Source organism: Erinaceus europaeus, chromosome 10, assembly GCF_950295315.1.
Source record: "Erinaceus europaeus chromosome 10, mEriEur2.1, whole genome shotgun sequence".
NCBI classification, from domain to species: Eukaryota; Metazoa; Chordata; class Mammalia; order Eulipotyphla; family Erinaceidae; genus Erinaceus; species Erinaceus europaeus.
Genome location: NC_080171.1, coordinates 51820397 through 51833508, shown reverse-complemented (window position 1 = coordinate 51833508; position 13112 = coordinate 51820397). Strand labels below are relative to the sequence as shown.

The following is a 13112-nucleotide window of genomic DNA, read 5'->3' as shown; positions in this document are numbered from 1 at the left end:
GAACATTAATTTGCTTGTGTAGGTTGAGCATTTTTTGCATTCGGGAAAATTGCCACTTGGCAATGATGTATGACCACTTCAATGTATGCTGAATTTGTTTTGCTAAGATTTTGCTGAGGGTTTTATATTTATGTTCATCATGAGTATCAGTCTGCAGTGCTTTGTTGTAATTTTTTTTTGACATTGGGGTAATGTTGGTATAATGATAAAAGCCTAAGAGAAATTAGCAATTTAAGGAAAATTCCATCTCGCAATAAATTTCCCATATGCGACAAATATATTCCTGACATATTTAGTGGTCTAAAAGACTGAAAGTTCTGCCCTCCCTTAAAATCTGGGACTAGACTGGATGTTCACTATCACTACTACTGTTCAACATATTCCTGTGAGTTTCCTGATACCATATTAAATCATTTGTGTCTTCTTTGGTACAGACTTCCTTTACAACCTATACGCTATTTCTTGCCTCGCTTCCCTGAATCAGTTAAATTTTCATTATTACATAGTAGTGAGACTGTCCATCCTTCACTTACTCTTGAACTATTAGACATGTTCAATTTTATATTACTCGGTGTAATCTTAGCAGTAAGGTGTTTTCGTAGCTGCTTCTCTCAAATTGAAGTTCCTAGTTTTCTTAATTTTTCTTTTAAGTATAGATGTTAAATTCATGAAAGCATATTTAAATATTTCATATTTAAATTTCACATTTAAATATGAAAGCATATTTTATATGCTTTTTCTCCAAATTTTCTGATACACTCACTTTTTTCTTAAAACTTTTAAAAAATGATTTATTTTATGAGAGAGACCAGTTCTGGCATATGCAGTGATGGGGATTGAACCTGAGAATTTATGCTCTATATCTTTTTATTGTTTTTAATGATTGCTTACATTAACCAGCTATTAAAAGCCGAACTACCGTGATCTTGTATCTTCTGACCAAGATAGGAACATAGATATAAAGTCCTAACCAGAAAATTAGAACTGTGGTAGGGGGTAGATAGCATAATGGTTATGCAAAGAGACTTTCATGTCTGAGACTCCAAAGTCCCAGGTTCAATCTCCTGCATCACCATAAGCCAGAGCTGATAGGTACTCTGGTAAAAAAAGAAAAAAGAAAAAGAAAATTAGAACTATATTAGCTTGCTATCACAAATTTAGTGACGTAAGGTAGTAGAAAATCATTCTTTTAGAACTTTAAATGTTAACAATCAAACTCACTAGACTAAACTGAAGGTGTCAATAAGGCAGATTCTTTCTGGAGAACCTGGAGGAGAATCTATTTCTCTCCTTTAGCAGTCTCCAGGGGCTACACTCATTCTCTGGTTGATGGCCACATCTCTTGTTCTTACTGCTATGAAGCACCATCTTCAGATGCTCTGTCCCTCTGCATCTGTGGTAATAGTACTTTGTCTACTCCTCTTCCTTCCTTAGAAGACATGAGATTCAAATATATAACAAGGCAATCTTTCCAATTTAGTCACTTCATGAGTCACATTTTCAACCCCCTCCCTCTTTTTTAAATATAAACTGACAAATTCAGATTTCAGGGATTAAGATGTTGACACCTTTGAAGAGCTATTTTTCTGCCTACCTCTCATACTTTCTTTGTAGCATCTGTGTTTGGTCCTGGTATCAAGGTAATACAGTGCAATCTTTAAAATCTTTGTAACAAAATTATGTTGTGATGACATATTACACTAAGACTTGTGCAATTGTCTTTCTATGAGATGCACTATTCTGATGAGTACTGAGTTTTGTGGTATCAAAACATAGTGCACATCTTTAACATAGAGACAGTGTTACTATATGATAGATGATATCTTTTTAGGGGCTTTTAGTTAACATGGCTGCAGACTAGCAGCTTTTGCTTTTTTTCTTGTCACCGTTAGCACAACAAAAACTATAACATACACTGAAAATAGAGCACAGTGATGAAGTTGGAGCTCAGATGAACTAACAGGAATGGAGAAACAAACAAGCATAAAGATAATTCAAACAGTGAGGACAGAGATTGGTTCCACACAAGCCGATCAGGATCTTGCCTCCCTCTGTAGCGTAGCTACATCTGTGCAGTCTTCCTAATTCCCCCATTCCACCTGCCCACTGTTCCAGTTCCAGCCTAGTCTAGTTCAGCCCCTTTGATTCCCATGATTCAGTCTGCCGGGTTCCAGCATGTCCCCTGCCTCTGCAGCTGCCATCCAGTTGAAGTTAGGATACTTCACCCATTACCTCTGCATTCTGCAGCTGGTCTCAACACAGACTGTTGCCCCTGGTGTTTGAAGAGAATCCAACACAATGGGAAGACTAAGCAAGGAACCTGCAAGGCTTGACCAAAGCATCAGCTTAAGGGAAACCCCTAGTTCAACAGAGTTGCATAAACCTCAAGGTGAAGACTTCAAAACTATGGTCTTAAGGATGCACACTAAATTGAGAAGAATCATGGAGGAAAACTGCAAGAAATTCAGGAAAATAGAAAGAAACCTATACAAACATTAAAAAACGATGATCAGTGGAATAAAGCATACAGTGAAAGGTTAAAAAAAAAAAAAAGAACCTCATGTGGTGGCCAGGAGCCTAAGCCCTTCTGGTTCATCCAAAATATACACTCTACCAGGTAAGCTGCCTCCTGGAATATATATATTGGATAGAGACAGAGAGAAATTGAGAAGGGAGAGGGAGATATAGAAGAGAGACACCTGCACCACTACTTCACTGCTTGAGAAACTTCCTTCCTACATACAATGGGGACTAGGGGCCTAAACCTGGTTCCTTGTGCACTATGATGTGTGTGATTAACCAGGTGTGCCACCACCTGCCCTCCCTCCTGGCCTCTTATTCACTTATTTAAATTTACAAAATATGTAATAGACATAATAATAAGCTCATATCAAGCATAATGAAGGTACCACTGCACAGCAAAAGTATAATCAATTGCTATTCAAAATGAAAAAAATAAGCAAGTTCTAGAGTCCATTGAATTTTTCTTGGATTCAATGTTTAGATTAAATATTTTCCTAAAAATACATTAACTATTCTGTTTTATTACTCTGACAGTTTCATAGATTCTGTACTAAATTATTATTTGCTGAAAATAACTATGTTTATTTGCTTTTTACAGCTGACATCTGATTAATAAATGCAATAGTTCTAGCCTAAAAAAAAAACAAACTCATTCATGACCACAGAATGTGAGCTCAGATCTACAGGGATGCAGAGGTCACATAGGCTCCTAAGCTGAATATGGGCCCCAGACCAAATCAAATCGATGAGGTTTACAGTCAATATTTATACCCCTTTCCCATATTAGGGAGCTACTCTCTTCCCTGATCTAGCTTTCTGGTCCTTTTCCCAGCCATGACATCATCTCCCCTGACAATAACTTGGTTCTGCATATCAGATTTCAGGCTCAGGGGAAAAACAAACAAACAAAAAAACTAGTATAGCCACAGGCCCTTTGGAATATAACTAAAATAGGCCTACCAGCTACAAAATGGAGGACCCCCCCACACTCTTCGTCTGCACTATTCCAGCCTTTAGGTCCATGATTGGGCAATAATTTGTTTGTTTGTATGTCAACTCTTTTTTCAGCCACCAGGTTACAGATGCTAGCATGATACTGACCAGACTTGCCTGGACAGACGACCCACCAGTCTGTCCTGGAGCTCCACTTCCCCAGAGCCCCACCCTACCAGGAAAAGAGAGAGGCAGGCTGGGAGTATGGATCTACCTGTCAATGCCCATGTTCAGCAGGGAAGCTATTATAGAAGCCATACCTTCCACCTTCTGCATCCCACAATGACCTTGGGTCCATACTCCCTGAGGGATAAAGAATAGGAAAGCTATCAGGGGAGGGCCTCGATGGGATATGGAGATCTGGTGGTGGGAATTGTGTGGAGCTGTACCCCTCTTATCCTATGGTTTTGTCAATGTTTCCTATTTATATAAAAAAAGAATAACCAAGAAAAAGAAAAAAGAAAGCAAAGAAGGGAGAAAGAAAGGAAGAAAGGAAAGAAGAAAGAAAGCAAAGAAGGGAGAAAGAAAGGAGGAAAGAAAGAAAGGAAGGAAGGAAGGGAGAAAGAAAGAGAAAGAAAAACAAAAACAAAAAAGGCCACTGGAAAGTATATTCATAGTGCAGGCACGGAGCCTCAGCAATAATTCCTGAACAAGAAAAAGGAGGTACGGGGGAGGGGGAGAAAGGGACATAATTCACATTTGAAGAAATATTAGCTGAGAATCCTCATATCCCCATTCAAGACTCCCAGGTTCAGGTAGCAAAACAAAAACAAAAACAAAACAAAACAAACAAAACAAAAACAGACAAAAAAATTGGTCCATATTCCAGGACAGATAAAGAATATGGCTGCTTCCAATGGAAGGGATGGGATACAGAACTCTGGGTGTGGGAACTGTATGGAGCTATATTCCTGTTATCTTACAGTGTTGTTAATCATTATTAAGTCACTAATAAAAATTTAAAAAAACTCAGCAGAAGGGCTAGGTGGTGGCTCAGCTTGTCACAAGGACTAGCATTCAAGCCCCCACTTCCCAACTGTAGGGGGAAGCTTTATAAGCAGTGAAATATTGCTGCAGTTATCTCTCCCCTCTCTTTATTGCTCTACCCCTCCTTCCTCTATATCTCTATCACCCTTTCTCTATAAAAATAGATGGCCATCAAAAATGGTAGAGTTGCACAACACTAAGTCCCAGTGATAACCTTAGTGAAAAATTTTAAAACAAACAACAAATATAAAACCCCCAGCAGAGGGGGAAACCTTCAGAAAGACATTAAAGCACAAAGTGAAACATGGACTGGACATAGTGTATTGCATCAAAGCAAAGGATACTGGGGAGGAAAGGGAGACAGGGGTGGAAGAGAACTTTGAGATCAGGGTGCACAATGAAGCTGTATCCATGTGTCAATGTCTACACTGTAAACCATCCCCTCAATGAAATGATAAGAAAAAAGAAAAAAGAAAGATGTCAAATGTTGAAGTATATAGATAAAGAAGCTACCTCCTTCAAAAATGAAACAGCAAACAGAAACAAGCACTGAAACAAATTAAGGTAATATAACAGAAGACAACATCAATAGAAACAATAGCTATGTCATAGGGATACAAGAAAAAGGAGGTGGGGTTAGGGGGAGAAATGGACATAATTTGCATTTGAAGAAATATTAGCTGAGAATCCCCATATCCCCATTCAAGACTCCCAGGATCAAGAAGCTTGAAAGGCTTTAAGAAAAATAGATTGGGGCCAGGTGGTGGTGCACCTGGTTGAGCGCACATGTTATAGTGTGCAAGGACCCATGTCCGAGCCCCTGGCCTCCACCTGCAGGGGGAAAGCTTCATAAGTGGTGAAGCAGGGCTGCAGGTGTCTCTCTGTCTCTCTCCCTCTCTATTACCCCCTCCCCTCTCAATTTCTGACTGTCTCTATCCAGCAAATAAAGATCAAATTTAAAAAAAAATAAAAATAAATCAAAACTAACTAAATAAATCAAAATCTAAATGAACTAAGACACATAATATTTAAAATGGCAAAAATTAAACTAATAAGAGAGAAATAATTCTGAAAACTCCTAGAAAAAAGCAGAGTCACCTATAGGGGGAATTGACTATCAGCTGATTTGTGAACAGAAACTGAAAAAAAAAATAGAAAGGTCTGGTAATATATATATATATTATATAAATAATATAGATAGATATATTTTATATATTCAATATTTTATTTATTTATTATTTAGAGACAGAGAAATCAAGTGTGGGGAGTAGAGAGAGAAAGAGAGACACCTTTCATCTCAGGTCGTTCACTTTCTAACAGAGTTCCATAACCTAGATATACACCAGTATCTGTGAGAGAGAGCTTATGTTCACACGTATCCATAAACTACTACAAAATATATACCTGAAAGCAGAAGTACACTAGAGTTTGCAGTGAGTACCTCCCTAACACTTCCTCTCCACTATTCCAAGCTTTGGGTCCATGATTGCTCAACAATTTGTTTGGCTTCGTATGTTAACTCTCTTTTCAATCACCAGGTTCCAGGTGTCATCAGGATGCCGGCCAGACTTCCCTGGATTGAAGACCCCACCAATGTGTCCTGGAGCTCAGCTTCCCCAGAGACCCACCCTACTAGGGAAAGAGAGAGGCAGACTGGGAGTATGGACCGACCAGTCAACGCCCATGTTCAGCGGGGAAGCAATTACAGAAGCCAGACCTTCTACCTTCTGCAACCCACAATGACCCTGGGTCCATGCTCCCAGAGGGATAGAGAATGGGAAAGCTATCGGGGGAGGGGGTGGGATATGGAGATTGGGCAGTGGGAATTGTGTGGGGTTGTACCCCTCCTACCCTATGGTTTTGTTAATTAATCCTTTCTTAAATAAAAAAGAAAAAAAAAAAAAAAAAGCTTCCAAAAAAAAAAAAAAAAGAAAAAAGCAGAGTCACCTATAGGGGGAATTGACTATCAGCTGATTTGTGAACAGAAACTGAAAAAAAAAATAGAAAGGTCTGGTAATATATATATATTATATAAATAATATAGATAGATATATTTTATATATTCAATATTTTATTTATTTATTATTTAGAGACAGAGAAATCAAGTGTGGGGAGTAGAGAGAGAAAGAGAGACACCTTTCATCTCAGGTCGTTCACTTTCTAACAGAGTCCCATAACCTAGATATACACCAGTATCTGTGAGAGAGAGCTTATGTTCACACGTATCCATAAACTACTACAAAATATATACCTGAAAGCAGAAGTACACTAGAGTTTGCAGTGAGAACCTCCCTAACACTTCCTCTCCACTATTCCAAGCTTTGGGTCCATGATTGCTCAACAATTTGTTTGGCTTCGTATGTTAACTCTCTTTTCAATCACCAGGTTCCAGATGCCACCAGGATGCTGGCCAGGCTTCCCTGGATTGAAGACCCCACCAATGTGTCCTGGAGCTCAGCTTCCCCAGAGACCCACCCTACTAGGGAAAGAGAGAGGCAGACTGGGAGTATGGACCGACCAGTCAACGCCCATGTTCAGCGGGGAAGCAATTACAGAAGCCAGACCTTCTTTCTACCTTCTGCAACCCTCAATGACCCTTGGGTCCATGCTCCCAGAGGGATAGAGAATGGGAAAGCTATCAGGGGAGGGAGTGGGCTATGGAGATTGGGTGGTGGGAATTGTGTGGAGTTGTACCCCTCCTACCCTATGGTTTTGTTAATTAATCCTTTCTTAAAAAAAAAGAAAGAGAGACACCTATAGCACTGTTCATCATTTATGAACCTTCCCCCTTGCAGGTGGGGTCTTGGTGGCTTAAACCTGGGTCCTTGTGCACTGTAACATGTGTGCCACCATCCTGCTCCTGCAATATATATTTGATGTTCTGAATGGGAAAGATATTCACCCACAAATACTTTCTATAGTTAGTTATCAATGAGCTTTAAAAGAGGAGGAAAGCATTTTTCAGACAAGTAACAGCTGAAGGAATTAATCACCAACAATCAAACTTCCAGAATTACCAAAAGGACTTATAAAATAAAAATGTACCCCTGTTCCTCAACTGTAGGGGGTATGCCTCACAAGTTGTGAAACAGGGCTGCAGGTGGCTTTCTCTTTCTCCCCATCTCTCCTCTCCCTCTCAAATTTTCTGTCCTATTAAATAAAATAGGAAAAAGAAAGAAAAAGAAAAATGGCCTCCAGGAACAGCAGATTCATAGTGTTGGCATCAAGCTCCAGTGATAGCCCTGGTGGCAATAAGAAAAGAAGAGAAAAGAAAAGAGGAAGGAAAAGAAAAGGAAGGAAATGTAGAATAACCTCCCATAGGGAGAAAACAAAGCCAAGAATATAATCAAAATCTATTTTGAAGATTATGAACTCAAACAGCAGAGAGGTAACCAAATACTACCATAGAAACAAAGACTTTGCTGCCCAGGAGGTGACACAGTGGGAAAAAAAATAATATTACTAAATGATTTTTCATTTAATTTGATAGCCAAAAAAAAATCCACACTCCACTGTGACTTAGACACATGATATTCAACAGCCATTGTCCTCTTTTCTTGTTTTGACATGATATTTTGCATAGGTATTTCAAAAATATGTGGTATGATAGTCGAATTGTAACGGATTTGTAGTGTACCAAACAGAGTGATGGCAGCACCATATATGGTCTCTGACACAAGTACTCATCTCCACTACTGTGGTTTGAGAGTAGTCATAAACAATACAGAAAGGAATAAGCATCAGGGTGTCACAATAGTAATCTACTGATGGACACTAAAATTGAATTTCATAAAACTTCCATATACTACAGATTATTATTCTCCCTTGGACTGTTAGTCATCTAAATATGTAAATATTCTTACCTTAAAATGGAGTTATCATATGATCTGGTAATTCTCTCTTAGGTATCTAGTCAAAGAACATAAAAACACTTATCCAAAGAGATCTGTGAACATTTATGTTCATTATAGTGCTGTTTGTAACAAGTATAATGTAGAAAACAACCCAAATGGCTAATAACAGGTTAAGAAAGTTGTTTATAAATACATAATGAAATAGTATTCAGCTATAAGGAAGTATATTCTCTTTTGCTTGAACTTGGATGGAAAAGAATTAAGTTACGTGAAATAAGATAGAAGAGAAGAAGGATAAATACTGTATGATCACACTTATTGGTAGAACTTGAGGGGGGCGGTGATATACAGGTTGAAACCTTAACTTGCAATAATCTATCACAGTAGGTACAAAACATAAAAGAAGACTCAAAAGCAGGTTGAGGATCCAGTGCTTCAAGGTAGAGGAAGATGGAAACTTGGTTGAGGGTGTGGTGTGCTGACAGCTCTCATGAGGAAATAAGAAATTGTATACCTGTGACAACAGTAGTTTGAGAAATCAACATTTTCTCCATAAAGTGGTCTAAAATTATCCTTACCTGGTGAGCCACATAAAAACAGGAGGAAAACCAGATCTAATTTATAGGTCATAATGTGTAGGTCATAACTTATAGGTCACCCTGCCTGACCCTCATGGAACCTAGATTCTATACATGGACTTTAGGGAAAGGGAGAGAAAGTGGCAATAAATTACATGAGTGGGCAATCTAAATTTTCTTTTCAATCTAAATGATGAGAAGAAGACCGTCATAAGAAATGTTGAGTACGGGGTACTTTAGAATGAAATAATAAGGGTAAAGACTGAGGCAAGGACAAGTTTAATGAACTAAAACCAAAAAAAAATACTTATGTGCGAGATAGAATATACTGAAGAGGTACAATGGGGTAGGAATATTTGGAGAAGTAAATAAAGATGGTATCATTATTTAAAACTTAATTTTAATAAGTTGAACAAATTATCAGTTAGGCTAGGTGGACTTTAATGTCATACATTGGGTTGATGGTCCATTACTAATTCATAAGACCAAATAAAGTACTATAAATCTAAAAGAGCGAAAAAGAGGAGAAAATGCTTTTTATTTTTATCAAAAAGCTTTTAAGAAAATACAGTATCTTATATCCTCCAGTACTTGAGAACAAATACAAGGGGACTACATACTTTATTTTATAAAATTCTGTTCCATAAATCCTGATGGTCAATTTTATCTTTGCTTACAATATACAAATGTGCTGGTCACTGGATTATTTAAGATCACATAGATGTTTTCTGTAAAAAAAAAAAAAAAAGAGTTTCTTTCTTTATAAAACTTAAAACATTAAATCCTCAGTTTATATATTTTTTATTTCTACATTTGGACTTAGATATGTGCACCAAACTTGTTCTAATTTTATCTAGTGCATTGGAAGGAAAATCATTTTTAAATTTGCATTGATTTGTGGCAATATTTCTATCCAACAGTCAAATGCTACACTATTTCCTCTCAAATGGATATGCATTTAATTTGTTTCTCTTGTTCAGCAATTAATTAGCTTCAGAGTTTTCTTATTTTAGTATTGAACCTGACTATTGATAGCTGGAGCAGATACTGTATCAGGATTGTAACGCATGTTTTCCAGTCACATCACATAAAAAGTTTTCACAATTGAAAAGTAACTTCTCCATTGTAACATCATCTAATATCCTTCATAATTGTGAAATATTTTTCATCTAGTTTCTTTTTTTCATTTATTTTCTCCAGTACTGCTTCTAGTAAATATGTGGCAAAAGGAACCTGTAAAAGAAACACAGAAAAAAAAAAGATGATCAAAATTCCATATTTTCTTCAGTTCAAATACATTACTAAATATCATAAAATCATTAGAACTCAGCTATCTGCAACTCATACTCATAATGGTATCCTATTGCGTTTTTTTTCAACTTATCTTTCTGGTTAGTGGGGGTAACTTTGTCTTTTATAATAAAAATGATAAGAGAGCAGAAGTAAAATGAAAAAAGATAAACGCCCTATTGAACAATTCATGGTTTACTGACCATGTTAATGATGTAATCTGCAATACAAGCAGCTAAGCCATTTATCTCCAATCAGTTGATCAATAGTAGGCTATAGTCATCTCTAGGGCCCAGAGCCCCACAGAAGTAATACTGTATGTTCATCATTCATAAAGGAACGAGAGAGAACTATTAATACACTTGTCTGTATTATAACTGAACATCTCAAGAGTTGTAAGGTAGAATTTCAGAGAAAAAAATGGCAAATGTATACCCATTGATTAAGTTACATCCAAGTTTGTTTCGCATATCAAAGTGTAATGCACATGTTGCAAACTGCTGACTTTATGAAATGTAGCATACATTTTAAAATTTCATAGCTTATATAACTTTCCTAGTGAAGTTTTGTTGTTCCCTCTGCTTCATGCTTGTAGAAATCCTACCCATACATTTATGGGCTGGAAGCAAAAGAAAATCTGAACTGTTTTCCAACTACCTTTCATTACCCTACCAATTTTCTTTTATCCTCCATCCTACCTAAGTTTACCAAAGGGGTTTATAACAATTAAATTCATTCAGTCATGTATCAGAGTTGTCTTTTTCATTAACTAATAAAAATAATTTTGCTTCTCTGAATATATTGAGAATTCTTGTCATAGCCAGTATTCTTCCCCCAAGCAAGGCACATTGGGTTCTTTTCTGTGTTAGGATGACTACTTTCAGCAATGCTTCCCATGCACCTGACCAAAAACAGCTTTATGTCCTTCATATAGGTTGTTCAGTTGTGCCCAAATTCAGCTATGCTCGCATGTGTATATAACTAGTCAGCCAACTAGAATGGTCCCTTCTGAACTTGAATTCTGAAAAATGAAATATATTGGCCTATAGTTGTTAAATAGGCAAGATCTGGGGGTATGGATGGACCTGATAACACCCAAGTTTAGTACAGAAGCAATTACAGAAGCCAGAACTCCTACCTTCTGTACAAAAACTAGTAAAGTCATGGGCCCTCTGGAATACACCTAAAACAGACCTACTAGCTTTTTCCAAAACGGAGACTCCAATATTCATCTGCAATATTCTTGCCCTTAGGTTAATTATTAGTCAACAATTTGTTCTGCATTATATCCTAACTCATTTTCAGCCACCAGGTTCCAGATGATACCATGATGCCAAGCCAATTTCCTTGGGCAGAGGACACCATATGTTTTGGAGCCCCGACTCCCCAGAGCCCCGCCCCACTAGGGAAAGAGAGAGACAAGTTGGGAGTATGGATTGACCAAAGCCCATGTTCTGCGGGGAAGCAGTTATAGAAGCCAGACCTCTCACCTTCTGCATTCCATAATGACCCTGGGTCCATATTCCCAGAGGGATAAAGAATAGGGAAGCTATCAAGAGAGGGAATTAGATATGGAGCTCTGGTGGTGAGCAATGTGTGGAAATGTGCCCCTCTTATCCTATGATATTGTCAATGTTTCCATTTTATAAATTAAAAAAAATAAATAAAAAGATCCTTAACAGTTTTCTAGTTTAACGTCTTTTAAAATATATATATATATTTGTATTTGCCTCTAGGGTTATCATTGGGCTCGGTGCCTGCACCACGAATCCGCTGCTTCTGGAGGACACCCCCCCCCTTTTGTAGCCCTTGTTGTTTATTGTTGCTGTTATCATTATTGTTGTTAGTAGTATTGTTGCTGGATAGGACAGAAAGAAATGGAGAGAGGAGGGGAAGACGGGGGGAGAGAAAGATAGACACCTGCAGACCTGTTTCACCGCTTGTGAAAGGACCCCTCTGCAGGTGGGGAAACAGGGGGCTCGAATGGGGATCCTTGCACTGGTCCTTGCACTTTGAGCCACCTGCTGTGCCACCTCCTGGCGCCCATTTAACTTTTTATGTTTTTAATAAATTCCCTTCTGAATGCAGTCTGAGTCTACAGACTATTATATGTAGTATGTATCAGTAGCTTCATATGTCTTTTAAAAATTGAAACCACTACAAAAATCACAAATACCAAAATATCACATTCGTTCTCTTCAAATATACATTTTAACATAAAATACAGACATTGATTTATAAAGAGATTTTTCAGGGCCAGGTGGTGGCGCACCTGGTTAAGCGCACACACTACAGTGGGCAAGAATCCAAGTTCAAGCACCTGGTCCCCACCTGCAAGGGGAAAGTCTCATGAGTGGTGAAGCAGGTGTGCAGGTGTCTCTCTTTCCCCATCTCCACCTTAACTTCCCCTCAATTTTTCTTTGTCTCTATCCAAAAATAAAGTAATTAAAAATAAATAAAAATAAAGTTTTTCTGTGGAGAAATAGCACTGTCACACTAGATTATAGAAGATTCATATACATTCTAATTTAAAATAGGGAAATATGGGGTAAATGTATGTTATGATCAGGTTAAAATAATAAATTAAAATTCATTCTAAATGGCAATGATAGTAGCAACAAATCTTATCACTGACAAATTCTTCTGGAATGGGGTAGTTACATTTGATAAAATTGCTAGTTTTTTAAAATTTTAAGCATATTTTATTTTATTATTTTTGAATTTTTTATTTGTAAAAAGGAAACACTGACTAAACCATAGGATAAGAGAGGTACAAGTCCACACATTCCCACCACCAAATCTCTGTATCCCATTACCTCCCCTGATAGCTTTCCTATTCTTTAATCTTCTGGGAGTATTGACCCAGGGTCATTGTGGGATGCAGAAG

The 13112-nt window shown here is 37.5% G+C and overlaps 1 protein-coding gene across 4 annotated transcripts in view; it reads right to left on the bottom strand.

Annotated features, from left to right (window-relative positions):
- Positions 1 to 9454: 9454 nt before the first annotated feature.
- The window catches only part of CNTLN (centlein), a 331221-nt gene continuing 327563 nt past the window's right edge, over positions 9455 to 13112 (bottom strand). For all 4 annotated transcript variants that reach the window (XM_060199608.1, XM_016193668.2, XM_060199607.1 and 1 more), the window contains one exon: positions 9455 to 10168. In XM_060199608.1, coding sequence (XP_060055591.1) covers positions 10067 to 10168 — 102 coding nt within the window. In that variant the 3' untranslated portion in view covers positions 9455 to 10066. The remainder of the gene's footprint in view (positions 10169 to 13112) is intronic.